At 41.6% G+C, this 16293-nt stretch overlaps 1 protein-coding gene and 1 long non-coding RNA gene across 2 annotated transcripts in view; one reads left to right on the top strand and one right to left on the bottom strand.

Moving 5' to 3' along the window:
- LOC147179428 (protein FAM110A) overlaps positions 1–14851 on the bottom strand; it is a 43760-nt gene extending 28909 nt beyond the window's left edge. The window contains exon 1 of the mRNA XM_086070285.1: positions 14454–14851. Coding sequence (XP_085926411.1) covers positions 14454–14587 — 134 coding nt within the window. The 5' untranslated portion in view covers positions 14588–14851. The remainder of the gene's footprint in view (positions 1–14453) is intronic.
- LOC147179427 (uncharacterized) lies at positions 14203–15457 on the top strand. The gene is made up of 3 exons (XR_015094265.1): positions 14203–14350; positions 14425–14555; positions 15240–15457. It is a non-coding gene; the product is annotated as an uncharacterized LOC147179427 (long non-coding RNA).
- Positions 15458–16293: the final 836 nt, after the last annotated feature.

The raw sequence follows: 16293 nt of genomic DNA, 5'->3' as shown, positions 1-16293 counted from the left end.
GGAAAAACATGCCTGCAAGTTTTTTTGTTTTTTTTCAGCCTCTCTGTGATCTCATCATGTGACAAGCATGCACTTAGACCCAACACAGAGTCACCTTAGAATACGCATATGCCTCAAAAGTAAATTAATAAATGAGTTCAACACAGTACCTTGCATGATCTGACTGTTTTTTTTTTTTATCTTTTTTTTCCAAACACGGCAGTGTCACGGTCTTGTCTATTAACTCATTCACTGCCATTGTCGGCTATAGACGTCAAAAATTCATTTGAACTATTTCTATTAGTTTAAAAAAAAAAATCCACTTTTGTTAACAAGAATGTATAAAAATCCTAGAATTTTTTTTAATGGACATTTATAACAGATATAAAATGTATGATTCATCGTTAGTTACCTAGTGAAGTCATGTGATTAATTACAATTAAAAATGTTGATCGCCTGATGCCCCTAATTAAAAAAAATAAATAAAAGAAAAAATTAGGGGTGTCAGCCGATTAAATTTCTTAATCGTAATTAATCGCATGACTTCAATAGTAATCACAAATTTTATATCTGTTATGAATGTACAATAAAAAAAATCCTAGGTTTTCATAAAAAATGTAATGACATTTTAAACTAATAGAAATAGTTCACATGAATTTTTGACGTCAATGGCAGTGAATGAGTTACCAACAAATATCTTCTGTTCATTGCACTAAAATGTGCTTACTGTTCACGATTATTTGATGAACAACATGTTGAAGTGTTTTTTTTTTTTAAATCAAAACCTCACACATTCAAGGATTCCGATGGATATTTGGTTTGTTGGCTTTGACATGGTCAACAGTAGGGATAGACCGATTATTGGCGCCGATATTGGGCTAATATCAGTAACGGCCTTTTTTCAAAATCTGACGGCCGATAAAAGGTCAAGCTAAAACCCTTTTAATATCATGGAACTATTTATTTAAATTTTCAGTTAACTTTATAAGAGATGCTGCTGACCCTGAGGACCTTATGAACCTTTTGTTTTTGTTCGACATGAAAACAAAGACATTTGAAAGTTTAATGTATTTAAAACCTTTTTTTCCAACATGACCCTGGTTGTTCTCTTTTGCTCTGCTGTCACCTGCTGGCCGTTTTTGAAATAAGTAAACATTTTTGGCTGCATCATAGCCTTCTGTATGCTCTAGCATAAAAAAAAAAAACATGAAAAACATATATATATGTTTTTGGGACACTGGTGATATTTAAAATAGATCATATTTATACATTTTTGGGAGCAAATTAGTTAACTGGGATAGACTCCAGCGTGCCTGTGACCCTCGCAATGATAAGCGATTCGCAAAATGGATAATTGAACACGCATTGGAGCCGTGAACACATAAAGGTTCTTTGATCATTTGAAAAGATATGTATGTAAGTATAAGTATGGAATTGTCATTTATCTGTAATGGGTATAGAATTGTGGGCTGTTAAATATCTGCTTCACATATATTTGACTTTTCATGAAGTCCTTTGTTCCCAGTATATTAAGTTTATTATCTAGTGTGCGTGTGCGTGCGTGGCTAACAGGTCTGCACATGTGTGGGTGGACGGCTAAAAGGTCAAGGTTGACAAGTTCAGGTCAGGTGATCCCACATTGGAGACAGATGGTGATTTACAGCCGTTTGCCAGCAGGTTCCCTTGGGGGCGGATTCTCCCTTGGGTGCTGGGCCAACTGGCTCAACGAGGCCCATTTGTGATGATCGGAAAGCAATAAGAGCTTACGATTATTTCCATTCATTTCTAAATCGGTTCAGCACTTTCATGAGCCTCAATAGTTAAAATGGCGTAATTATAATAATAAAAAAGCAGTTTTTCCTTCTTACCAGTATCTATCTTGTTTTTAAAACAAGAGCAGGGGTTCAATTGCAAAGTGAATGCGTATTGCACTTTTTTGGGTTTCATTTCAGAAAGGTGCACACGTTTGTCTTTCAACTTGCTGTTGTGGGTTAGAGTTGCGTCAGTAAGTGCATCTGGTGACTGACAGCAACTAAGCCAAAAGTCAAATAGCAACGACGGCCGATGGGGCAATTCGGTTGGATCCCGATGACCTCTGCACCATTGCACACAAAGTTGGCCAGTGTTTTTTTTTTCCTGTCCGTTCTATGGGCACTCTGACCCAAACTGTAAAGTATACACCATCGCATGAGCATTATTAGCATATAGTAGGTTTTTATCTTACATTATGATTTTATCTCATCAAGTCTGCCCAGCAACAAGTCATGTAGCGAGACCAGATCTATGTTGCCAATTTTATTTCGGCAAAGAGGTTTCATCTATTTATTTTATTTTATTTTTATTTTTTTCTGGAAAAAGGCAAAGAGGTTTTATAATGAAGTAAATTGATGAAAGTGTATCTAATATGTTGTCCATATTTGATCAACATACATCTGAAGTTAAAATCAGTGCACGGCTGTAATTCAATTTGGAATCCTACTGACCAAGCAAATGTGTGCCAAAGGTTACCAAAAACCCATATATAAAATCAATACCCTAACGCCCCCCCCCCCCCCCCCGCTTTTCATCCACGCCTTTCACCAACTCCCCCTCACGTCACGTCCAGACAAGCAGCTGCACCTCAGCACCTCCACCGAGACGTGCGAGGGTCCCGTGAGAGGAAGAGAGGGGATAGAAATCGCCTTCCATCAGCGCCACGCTCGCTTGCTTACAGCATGATGTCACACGGCTGGTCTCTGGTGGTCTTTATCGCACGCGCACGTTAACCGCGTAACTGCTCGTGGGGGAGTGGGTGCCGCCCACACGTTCGTTAACAGGGCTTAAGCACAGATGTATAATGTAAGGTTCGGGGGGGGGGGTCAATAGCAGACTCGGGGTCAGAGCCCAAGGGAGATAACAACTATGACCCTCCTGCTAACCTCCACGCGGAGGGAGGAGACGAGTCATAATAACGCCATTCGGCCATCTTTTCTTTCGGCCACTGAACAAAATGGCCTTCATGTCATTGAGAGGAAAACTCTGAAAACGGAGAACAACGAATGTTGGGTTTTTGGAGCTTGGATGGCAAATTGGAAGTTGGGCTATGGCAGTGTTAGTTTCCATTGAAATGTTTGAAAAGGGGAAGTAAACAACAAACAAAGTTTAGTACAGTGCCAAAGGGGCATGACTTAAATCTTCATTCAGCTATCACATATACACCAAGAAATGGTATTCAAAGGATAATTTGGAGTCGAGAATCAGCCTATAGATGCCATGATCAAATCCTGGAGACAAAGGTTTGAAAAAAATACTTTGATCTGTATCTGACCTCAAATGAAGGCATTATGAACCAAAATTATGAAAAGGTCAATGACCTTTTGCGGTAAATTCACATAAACGGTTAACATTGTCCAATATGAGTGATTCAAAGTAACTGTCAAAGGCATAAACGATAACCTTGACATTGAACTTGCAAAATGGCTGCCATATGAAGCGTTATCTGAATAACAATGTATACTTAAAATAAAATCGAACTTTGTGTTTTTCAGCTCTTCCCAATTGTCGCATTGAGCTTCATAACCATCGAACGCAAAGTCTGCAATCACTGTCAGAATCGGTGTCAGGTGTGTCAGTGGAGATGGAGGAGCATGACTGTTCATGAAGTGCCGTCCTGACCCATTAGGGCTTTCATCTAGCCACATTCTAATTAACTTAATTGCGGCTTGGCCAAATGTGACAAGAACGAAGCAGTTCCTGATTGCCTTTAATGGTTCGACTCGTTGCTGCCGACTTGCGTGTTCATCAAGTCATGTTTAATAAATGTACTGTGGATCGGGCCTCATGAACAGATCAGAACAGGTTTTCTTTCAGATCCTTTTTAAGGACCCACAAGGCCTCCCTTGAGGAAAATAAGTTGTGTACGATGCAAGCCTGCGGGCAAAAACTGGAGGATCACATGTCATCTGGGACCCAATAAAGAGAGGCAGCTCCGGAAGGTGATAAACATTGTATGGAACATCCAAGCTATCCGATTAGCATGGAGCAGAGCACCCGCCACCTTCATTCAGTCACAAAATATATGTCAGTTCCCCAAATATTAATGTTTTAAGGTCTAGGTTTAAAACAATTTTTTTTTCTGAAGTTGACATTTGCTAAGCTCCTCGGTGGCAGGGGTCCAAGGATGGATGAGATCCGCCCGGAGTTCCTAAAGGCTCTGGATGTTGTGGGGCTGTCGTGGTTGACACGTCTCAACAAAATCACAGGGACATCGGGGACAGTGCCTCTGGATTAGCAGACTGGGGTGCTGGTCCCCCCAGAGGGTGTGCTTCAACTATAGAAGGATCACACTCCTCAGCCTTTCTGGTAAGGTCTATTCAGGGGTGCTGGAGAGGAGGGTCCGTCGGGAAGTCGAATCTCGGATTCAGGAGGAGCAGTGTGGTTTTCGTCCCGGCCGTGGAACAGCCGACCAACTCTACACCCTCGGCAGGGTCCTCGAGTGTGCATGGGTGTTCGCCCAACCAGTCAACATGTGCTTTGTGGACTTGGACAGGCGTTCGATTGTGTCCCTCGGGGAGTCCTGTGGGGTGTGCTTCGGAAGGACGGGTACCGAGCCCCCTGATACAGGCTGTTCGGTCCCTGTACAACCGGAGTCAGAGTTTGGTCCGCATTGCTGGCAGTAAGTCAAATTCGTTTTCAGTGAGAATTGGACTCCGCCAAGGCTGCCCTTTGTCACCGATTCTATTCCTAACTTTTATGGACAGAATTTCTAGGCGCAGCCGAAGCATTGAGGGGGTCCGGTTTGGTGGCCGAAGCATTGGGTCTTTGCTTTTTTCAGATGATGTGGTGCTGTTGGCTTCATCAAGCCTTGATCTCCAGCTCTCACTGGAGCGGTTCATAGACGAGTGTGAAGCGGTTGGAATGAAAATCAGCACCTCCAAATCTGAGACCATGGTCCTCAGTTGGAAAAGGTTGAAGTGCCCTCTTCAGGTCAGGGATGAGATCCTGCCCCGAGTGGAGGAGTTCAAGTATCTCGGGGTCTTGTTCACGAGTGAGAGTAGGTGGGAGCAGGAGAGCGACAGGCGATCGTTGCAGCATCGGCAGTGATGCGGACTCTGTATCGGTCCGTTGTGGTGAAGAAGGAGCTGAGCCGAAAGGCAAAGCTCTCGATTTACCGGTCGATTTACGTTCCGACCCTCAGTTCTGGTCACGAGCTGTGGGACCGAAAGAACAAGATCCCGGATACAAGCGGCCGAAATGAGTTTCCTCCGCAGCTCTCCCTTAGAGATAGGGTGAGAAGCTCGGTCATCCGGGAGGGACTCAGGGTCGAGCCGCTACTCCTCCGCGTTGAGAGGAACCAGTTGAGGTGGCTCGGGCATCTGGTTCGGATGCCTCCTGGATGCCTCCCTGGAGAAGTGTTATGTCCCACCGGCGGGAGGCCCCGGGGACGACCCAGGACACGCTGGAGAGACTGTCTCTCGGCTGGCCTGGGACTGCCTTGGGATCCCGTCGGAGGAGCTGGCTGAAGTGGCTGGGGAGACGGAAGTCTGGGCTTTCCTGCTAAAGTTGCTGCCCCCGTGACCTGACCCCGGATAAGCGATAGATGATGGATGGATGGATGGATGGAAGTTGACATTTTAGCTCTTTTAAAGCATTTTTTTAAAACACTATTTAAGCTTTTACTTGCAATAAGATAGAAGAAAGACCACATTCAAACAAAAAGTAAAAGATGTTCCTGTAGGTTTCCGTAGCGGAACTTACAGAAGAATCTGTACTTTTGTACCATATATTTGTACTTAAACTAAAATTTGCTGCAATACTATAACACGTACCACTTGACAGACTGACATACGTACCTTCTGGACAGCTGGTGTAGGAGCCATGTCAGGTGTGTGAATTCGCGCTGCAGTGTGACACATTGAGTCATGAGAATTAAGCCACGGGTGCTATGCTTCGGTGCACCTTATGCCATGTGTTTAGTGTTTTGAACAATATTTGATTGAAATAAAAAATTTAAAAAATCATCACAACTGTCATTATCGACTATTCAGCACTTGGTATTGGCAATAAATAATTGTACTTGCCCAATTTAGAAAAAAATCCCTAGTCAAAGCTGCTTACTGTGCCAATGACGACAAAAGATGATCTGACAAAGCCGAGGTTTGAATGTCTGCCTCAAATACTGTTCATTATTTAACTGACGCAATAATTGCACAGCCACTGGAGAAACGACTTTGCCAATCAAGACCCGGGAGATCCGTTTCAAAAGCAAAGCACACGGTGGCTTTTGGTAGCCTGGAGCTGCTGCCACTCTAAGCCAATTAGGAGGCGGGAAAAGTGAAAGCTGCACAGCAGGAAAAAGACCACCTCACCATGTGGGTTGTATGTTATTGAGGATTATGCATGCGCGGCTAACGCTAGCGCTGCCTTTTCCCTGTCCCTTTCATTCCTAGTCATGCAACTGTGTCAACGAGTGGATGCCAAAAAGGGGGGCCGGGGGCCAAAGAGCCCGCCGACACGAGACAAAAGCAACAGAGCCGAATGTGGTGAAGGATGAGGAGCGATTAGGAAGAGAGGCGAAAGAGGGGGGAGGACGGCGGGGTCCGCCGATAGCGTGGAAGGATGACCCAGTTACGCACAAAGCCTCAAGGCGGCAAGACGATTGGACGGACAAACACATGCAGAAAAGGTGCACGCTCAGCAGGAAGTACACACGAACGCGGGGTCGACCGGCATTTATTTATTGTGGGAATGCTTCAACACGTATTACTGTGATTTTTATTCTTCACACTTTTTTGCCGTGTAACAACTCCCGGATAATACTTTTGATTTACACCGTTCAAATTTCAACAAAAATTCCCGCCTCCCGCCGTACGTATCGTCTGATTTCACATTACTTACAGTATTGGCACAATTTAATGTTAAATAACTTTTCCCCATTCATTTTTAATGGGACTGACTAAATATGTCTAAGTCGCACTTTCCACGCCCACTTCCATACAACTGATCGTCATTGCCACCTGTTCGATACTGCTCAATGGCACAGTTGGTAAAGTGCATTGTCCAGTAACCAGGAGGTCGCAGGATCGATTCCCACCTTCGGCTATACATTGCAAATGCATCCATGGCCGTTATGCTAAGTGATATACATGTAAACCAACTTACCATCATATCAGGAAATGCATTATCATTTCATTGAAATTATTAAACACGTGTTGCTCTCAGCTTTGTACAAAACTTTGAAATATAAATACGCCCGGAGACATGAGCTATACAACAATTCACTTAGCTCGAGTAATTGCCTGCCACCATGGCGAACGTAGGTTCAATCCCCACTTGGACCACATTTGAGTACATTCGGTGGTTCGATACCATATCATATCAGAAAATGGATTATAATTTCTCTGAAATGATAAAATCCCACTTTAGATGAGTTAAAGTTTTCTTTTTATTCATTTGTCATTTAACTACAATAAAAAATTTTATTCATAAGCACATGCATTCAAATCTTAGCATTCCGTTTTTGCAGCATTCCCATTTCTGCAGAAATTGCACTTTGTCTAGTTTATTTAAAGTATTTATTTATTTTGTGGCAATACAAGAAATTCTGAATTCCCCTTCCACAAAAATCAATTTCCAATTTTTCCCTTCTATTTAAACACGCGTCTCAAATGTTATGCTGTTTTAGGGCTCATTTCCAGACTGACTACTTGTTCCTGCCAACTCTCCCTGACCTTCCTTTGGCGTGCGAGTGCGCCAGACCTCACTGTCCGCCCTACCTGCCGTTCAAACTTGCATGCTGAGCCTGTGTCATTTTTAAATTTGTCTTTGGGGGTGCAAATGGACAAGCACAGAGGAAGGTCAGCGTTAACCACTCGGCAAAGTGCTGCTGCTGAGAAGTTAGTACAAAACAAAAGAACATGAAATTAATTCAAACGCAGTTCACCGGCGACTCTATTGAGATTGAGCGCCAAACAAAGAAAATTGATTTCCTGGTATGACAAATTCTGCATCTGTCCTGTCACAAAAAAAAAGAAAAAGAGATGAACAAAGGAGAGACGCGAAAGGACGTCTGGCCAACGTTTCCCCAAGAGAGATGGAGCAATATCTCCAATTCTAATGGGATGGAAGGGGGTTGCTGTGAGGTGAAGCCCTGTAGGGGGTGCCATAGAAAAGAAGTGAGGGGGGAGCAGATTTAGGGTTATTTGCAGCGTCACGCTTATCAGCTAATTTGCATAAATGAGCAACCGACGCGTGTCCTCGCAGCTGCCGTCTATGCTGACAAGCGTCTTCTCTGCATGTCCAGGCAGGTAAAACGCATTGATTAGCGTCTCACTCTCTTTGAGGAGGCCTATTTACAGGAAAATATCACACGGCAGCCATATTTTTTGTTTGTTTGCGTCGCATTTTGAGCGGTTAATAATGTTGACAGAAGAGTAGCCTACTATGCCTGTAAAAAGCAAAACAGCACTTTGAATGCTCTTATCAGGAAGCCTGCCATGTATTTTTGACTCAGCAGCTGTCCTGTGGAATTACACTGACACAATTAACATCTATTAACTCATTCACTGCCATTGACGGCTATAGACGTCATAATTTCAATTGAACTATTTCTATTAGTTTAACATTTTTTTCCACTTTTGTTAACAACAAAATCGTGAGTTAACTAGTAGTCATGCGATTAAAAAATGTAATCACCTGACGCCCCTAATTTTTAATAATCTTTTATTTTATTTTATTTTTTAAATGAAAAATAATTGTAATTCTTTTTTTCCAATTTTTTATCATTTTCTTTTCTTTTTTTTTTAAAGAAAAGATTATTAAAAATTAGGGGCGTCAGGCGTTTACCATTTTTAATCGTAATTAATCGCATGACTTCACTAGTTAACTCAAGATTAATCACAAATGTTATATCTGTTCTAATACAATAAAAAAAATCTAGGTTTTCATACTCTTGTTAACAAAAGTGGGAAAAAAATGTTAAACTAATAGAAATAGTTCAAATGAATTTTTGACGTCTATAGCCGTCAATGGCGGTGAATGAGTTAAAAATCGTTTTTCTTATAGTATATATCAATTTCAATTGTTTCACTATTTGAGGGATATAGAGACCAATTCCTGTCATGTAGAGCAAGAAGAAAAAAGAGTTACAAATGACCAGGTATGCTATCTATGTTTAAAAACATTGTGCGGGAGACGAACCACTCGCTTCACTCTTCGCATGCGGACAGTTTTGGTAAACGATTTCGGCCCCCAAGCCTCCCATTGAACCATGCAAATGACTGATATGAAGATTCAGTATGACTTGGACTTGGACGGTTTCATTGGTCCATTCTGACATGTTCGGTAACCCCATTGGTCATATGTGACTCCGCTATTTGTAAATTTATTGGCGGCATGAAGTTGGGTAGTAAAAATTCATAAATTAAAGTCGCAGGTTTCAACGGATGAAAAAAAAAATGTAGTGGGATGTAATCCAGAAATGACGGTAATGGCTTACAGAAGATCTAATTTCCCCAAAAAATTACCAGAAGTATGTGTGTACATGTACATGGAGAGAAGAACCGCCATAAGTTCCACAGAGAAGCTAAATTGAACTCCTTCACAATGTACAGTTCCAGTGAGAGAAGCTGCGTATGACGTCAACACAATATTGGGTGCGGGCTACTGACTAACTCATTTTAATTGGATTTAATTGATCAAACCAACCATTCAAACTGTTAGTAGCACAGGCGACATCAACTTGTCTATATATACAGTATAGCACCGTATCAAATTATAGTAATAGTGTCGGATTTATATGAACATTACATCCATCCATTGTTTACAATGCCTGTGTTCAGTAAGGTCATGGGTCAGCTATCGCCGACCCTAGATGATTTTGGGAATGAGTCTGGGTACACCCTGGACCGGTCACCAGTCAATCATACATATTGGCAAAAACCATCAGCGGTCATATTGACACTTAATGGCAGTTCATTTGTCTTTCATTAACCCACAGTGTCATAGGAAGTACACCATAGTAAATTCCAGTCATTAAATAACATTATTTGTGCTTTTGTTTGAATGTTTTATGTTGGTGTTTTTATTTGTCTTTTCTAAATGTTGCAGGAAGACAATTAATATTAGTGTTTCTCTTGATGACGACACATTTAGTGAACATTTTCAACAACAAAAATACATTCTAGGTTGCGCTCTCTCTGATGGCATCTTTCACAACCAAAGACTGTTGGTGAATTCGTCCCAGCCTCGACCACAAAACGCCGTGTGATACTGCCATCTAGTGGACAAACTAAGATGGCGTTAGAGAACAACATTTAGCCACTTTTTTCTTTCTTTCTTTCTTTTTCGACCCCCTGACCCATGTGAATCTCCTCCCACTTTTTTGCTGTGGCCGTGCTGCAGTTGGCTCACTAGCTGCTCCCCCCACAACACCCACACCCTTCGGGGATTTCGCCTGTGGGCTCTAGGCCAGAATTCTGAGAAGAAAACAAATATGGCAAATCAACTGTTGAATGTATTTTTCCCCATCTACCATGACTGTACATATAATAGCTAAATACTATAGTAATGGTCCACATGAAAAACAAGCAGTGAAAGTGAACTAACTCCTGGTATCCTGTGTCCTTATATAACCTTCCTTCTACCCAATGGAAAAGAAGTCTGTATATCCGCAACCAGTTGCATGCACTAAATATGTTTCCAGATGTGTCACAGGCAAAACTATTATCATTATTATGTATATTTGTATATATATTTTAAATTCCTTTTGTAATTCTGCCCCACCCAGGCTGTATTTGGGACCCGCCCACTAACTGTTTTCCTGTCATGTGTCCCTGATATCAAAGCAGACGTGACACAGGAGCAGAACAAGAAACTTTTTTCCCCACGCAGGACTTGCATCACCAACATGGTGAGTGTCCACAATTACAATCGAAATGCTTGGTAAATAGATGGAGGAAAATTAAACGCCCTCCCTTTCTCAACTGGAGCTCTTTTGAGGACAGAGTGGCGTACGTGCAGCAGCGACGGTAAACAATTCAGGGAATTAGGAAACCTGGTCATTGCATGTGTCAAACCTGTGTGGAACATTCATTCATTTGTAAACATTAAATGGAATAAAAAGGTTCCCTCCTTTGCAGGTGTGTTGTCACCTTCTAGCACAATAACTTTCAAAAGGTCAACTTGCACTCGAAATTTGACAACCTGCCAATTTCCGCCATTTTCAACTTTCAGTGAGCGTTGTCACCAACAGGTGGAAAGAAATGCTTCTTGCTTACAACATTGAATTAGCTTAATGCAGCTGTATGTTAAATAAAAATAATGTCAGATGAACTTTTTTTAAGGCCGATACCGATTATCGGTAGTCAGGGAGGCCGATAACCGATATTTGAAGCCGATATACATTTGCAGGAAAAAAAAAAGTTGGTGTAAAAATTTTTATAATTAAATAATAGTTAAAAACTCCACCACTTGACTGCTTAAATGCCTTTAAGAACATGTTTATGAAACAGCTTTTGTGATTTGCAACATGTTAAAAGTTTTATGTTTACCATCAGCTTTTGCACCAACTATAATGTGTCTTTTGTGGGCTAACTGTTAGCTCGTCGGCTAACCATTCACCCACACGCTAACCCCGGGATAACTCCCAAAAAGCCGCTAAAAAAACAGCTAACCTAATAGTTGTTAATTCGCGAGCTAGCCGGTTAGCTTGCGGGCTAACCATTCACCAGCACGCTAACTCACAAATTGCTCATTCGCGAGCTAACAGTTAGCTCGCGGGCTAACCGTTCTCCCACACGCTAACCCCGGGATAACAAATAGCCGCTAAAAAAAGGCTATTAGGTTAGCCTGCGAGCTAACCGTTAGCTCGCGGGCTAATAGCTGCTAATTGCTGTGTATTGGCTGTTAGCACTGCACGAGCAACCAATCAGACGGTGCTGTGGGCGGGCCAATGCTGCAGGGAGTCAACAGCTGCTGACTCATAGTAACATTGATGAGTATCTTTTTTCTAAAAATAAGAGAGACTTTTGGCCAATCATGTGTCACGAAAAAGAATGTAATAATAAATAATATTAACAAATTATACAGATTAAAAAATACATGTTTACATAACTCCTAACAATACAATAGGGACCTAACAGCAGTAGCTGCTCATGCCCTAATAATATTAATATATGTATTTATATAACAAGAAAATCATGACAGAATATAAGAAACGTGCAATTAAAATGCAGTAACAGACACCCACACAACACACCACCACTAGACTTCAATAAATGTTTTAAAAATATAACAATGGAAATATTGTTTTACAGTATCATATTTGAGCCTCCTTGTAGGAGGTGGGGAGACATTTTAAGAATGGCAATGAACGAAGAAGAAACAGATCAAACACCTGCTCCTCACGGTCACATTTATCTGTTGAACTGTCAACCAAGATAGCATTTAGCAGCCAACGCAACCATCGCTCACTAGATGTTCAACCTTTTTTTTGTTTTCTGTTGGAGATGGCGGAGCCTCTCCTTTTCCACACTCGAGACAACAACGGTGTAGTCACACTCGTAACAAAAGCATGCCAGATACGTGGGGCGGTGCGACATTTTGTGGTCGGTCTGAACCTAGCATAAGGCGTCCTGTTAGCGTAGGAAAAGCTAGCATTGGATTGGCCTGACACCTAAATTTGATGGAAGATTCCAGTCGTGGTCTGACAAGAAGGCGTCTGAGACCCCTTGTTGGGTTGACACTTGAGAAAGCTGGGTGGTAAACGTCAACATTATGCAAAAAAAAGAAGAAGTCCAAAATGTGAATGGCAGTGGCACTTAGGTAGAAAGTAAAACAGTTGACAGGAAAGTAGTAATTGGCATTCTTTCCAAAAATAAAATATCATAAATTGGGGGGGAAACTATCATTTAGTCATTTGCTTAAAAAAAAAAAAAACACACCAAATTTGTTGCCCTTTCTGAAATCACATAGGATGCCACAAGATATCACCAAAGCTCTCTCGGGATTGTGTCATTTGGTGTCAAGAAATTGTGAAGCGATACAGCTTGACTGAGAGAAGAACATTTGGATTTCGGGGAGAAAATAAATTTGGTCTACGGAAAGTCTACGCCACATGTAATGTACCTGTACCACTGATCTGAATATATGACTGGATAGCCGATAAATCATACATGCGCGAGTAAGCCGTTCAAGCGACATGGCGGCCATCTTGCTCCTCCCATCTCACGAGCAGCTGTACGGTATACGTACCGGTACAGATTAGACATATACAGTTCGTAGACAGTTAGTCTAGGGCTGGGGGGCAAGTAAACAAGTTAAAATTATATATTTTTTCATTAACAAGTGGACGATTTGTTCTGCGTAGACCCCGTTTCTTTTATCGCTCAGTTCCTTAGACCTCAATAGTTCATTTGAATACATACAAGTGTCCTCCTGTCATCATCAAACATCATTAAGCATATAATTTATACATGTATTTAAGGCAAGCTGTAAAATGTCTGAAGTCCCCTTGATTATGTTTAACAAATTTCATCACAAATAAACATCACAAATCATGCTGTTTCTACTAGTATCGTCTCAATTTCGATACTGTAAATGTATAGGATCGTATACCGAGAAACGTTTCTTGGGAGGAGCAATATGGCGGCCTCGCGACTTCAAAAGTCTTGGCCATATACGGCTAGCCAGTCATATATTCAGATCATGTACACAAATGCACCTGTAAGACATTTATTTTTAAGGATTATGTCAAATGAATTCCAAAAAAATGCGCTTGGGGAATGAGGATGATAGTTTGGTGTATACGTAGAAATTAAACTGGAGCTGAACAATGAAGTGAATTAAAATTGGCACCGCAATTCAGTATAGTATAGTATAGTTACGAATTATATCCGAATAGTAAATTCAAATTGCAATATTCAAATCACAAAGGTTGCAGTCTGTCATCTAGATTAGATACATTTTCATCAGTCTATACTGTAGGCTATGCCACACCTCCTATGCAATATCACTTTTTCCCCATTGATTAATTTGTGATCGATAGTAAACTATTACAGTAAACTTTTGTAAATCAAGAATGAAAATTTGCAGTCATAATTAATTTGATTTTAACAGCCTATTGTAGCGTCTAATTCCATTGACATTATGAAGACTGACTGCATTTTTTACGTGCTTGCGGGTTGTCGTTTTTACTGTCAAATAACTCTCGGATCGTTTGTTTTGGCTGATGCTGCTAGCCCGGGAGCGGACATCTCCCAGCCCATGTATCATGACAGTCTGCACACCCCATTGCCGGACAAACCATACAAGGATGAGCTGACGGCCGCTGACAAGAGCCTCAAGCAGAAGGAAAAAGGGCCCTGGAACCAACCGACCAAAGAGAAGATAGCCCGTAAGCTCCAAACACAAACACGTTTTCAATAAAGCCCCATCCGAGTGTCACTAAAACGTCCAAACGCGTCGTAGTGTACCGCCTGATGTTCTGTAAGACTTACCCAGAGATCAGCAGACCACGCAGGAGTGGAAGGCGGTCGTGGGCGGCATCTTCATCTTTTTGGGCCTCACGGGTCTGTTGGTCTGGTGGCAGTCCATCTATGGTGAGTTCATGGGCCCTTGATTTAAACGTCATTGCCTCGCTTTTGTTTTCGTCTTCAGGTAGTTTTGACTGTCTTGTCCTCACTTTTACGCCTTTGGAAATAGTGACTTAATTGTATACGCTACATACGCCAGTAGTCTTTAAAAAAAAAAAAATCCGTCAAAGTTTTGTACGTCTTCAGTTCAGAACATTAAAGCCACACGCCTTGTTTCTTTCAAGTGTACTGGAGGAAGCTAATGTGTCCATATCGTTATTACATGACGGGCCATTTTTCTCCGTGTTGTATTGAAAAGCTCATTTTCGCTCAGGACATGAGTCCGCGCCATACGCGAAAGAATTTTTCCCGTTTACAATTGTTGTAGCCAATAAGAAAAGAGCGTGATGTCACGTGGTTTGTTGTGAGGCTTTTAGGTTCACACGGATTTTCTGACTTTTGGGGAGTTGAACAAAAACGTTGCAAACGTTAAATTGACCGACTCACGTGAGAAAAAACAAACACACTATTATCTTAATGCTCTATCTTTATTTAACCCAGGCAACATTTATTTCAAATTGTATATTTCTCCGCGTTCATGTGTAAATTATGTGAGACTAAAGTGCGTCAGGTTGTGTGACGTAACCAGTTTGTTCTGTAATACAATAAAAGGATGGATTTAGTGATTGTTTTATTTGAATGTGTCTCTAGTGTACCCCAAGCCACCCCGAACCTTTGACAGTGAGTGGCAGGCCAAACAACTCCAGAGGATGTTGGACATGAGAACGAACCCTGTCCAAGGTTTGTCCTCCAAGTGGGACTATGAGAAGGGCCAGTGGGAATGAAGTCGATTAAGTAGAAGCACATCCGCACTATATCTGCATCTATGAATCGTACAAGAATAAAGTTTGATCTCCGTCCGACATTAACATGTATGACTTACTTGGCTTAATTTACAAAACGTTATATTAAAACATTGTTAAATTCATCTGATCTTGATGCTTCGACCATTTTCAGGATACAAAAATCATGCAAATCATACGACGAGCACACGTGAACGTGTCATAAATTTTTATTAATTGCTCATTTGAAAATATTTAACAGGGGGTGTTAAATGATCAGTGCTACCAACGTTACAACTTTACATCCAAATATCTAACATGTTCATGCTGACAGATGTCCTATCTGCGGTGTGAGCTGCTACGTTTGCTGCATTTGTCAGCTACTGTCTAGTAAATGAGGACAACATGCCCCTCCCCCTCCCCAACACACACAAGCACACTGCTCTGGCTGACTTAATGTAAACGGTTAAAAAAAAAATTAAAACGCCACAAAAAATTGAGCAATAAATCAGCCGGGAGTGCTGGGGCTTCGATTGGCTTAAAAATCCAAATAGAACTAAAAGCACAAAATGAGTCAAATGTAAGCTCACTTTCATTTTTAGAACCGCCATATTTGACAGTTAAAATGTCTTCTCATAAACAAAAAGCACCACACATTACAAACTACCATGCGAGACATTATCAGAGAAGAACGCAGCATTAAAAAAATAATAATAATGCGTGGCTTGGCAGGAAGTTGCCACTCCACGCTGTTCCGGTAACCACATCCTGCCCTTCACTTTCCATATGGCACAGCCGAGCTCGACGAGCAAGTGTCTGCCAGAGCCAGGAGCGGCGTCGACACCAGGCAAGTGCGGTCAAGGCCCAAAACATGCTGTCAATTTGGCTCGAGCTTCGGGAACCTGTTACTTATCTGGGGACAA

This window comes from Leptonotus elevatus, chromosome 2 (assembly GCF_054856555.1).
Source record: "Leptonotus elevatus isolate MCC_2025b chromosome 2, RoL_Lele_1.0, whole genome shotgun sequence".
Classification (NCBI taxonomy): Eukaryota; Metazoa; Chordata; class Actinopteri; order Syngnathiformes; family Syngnathidae; genus Leptonotus; species Leptonotus elevatus.
This window is presented reverse-complemented; position numbering and strand designations above follow the sequence as displayed.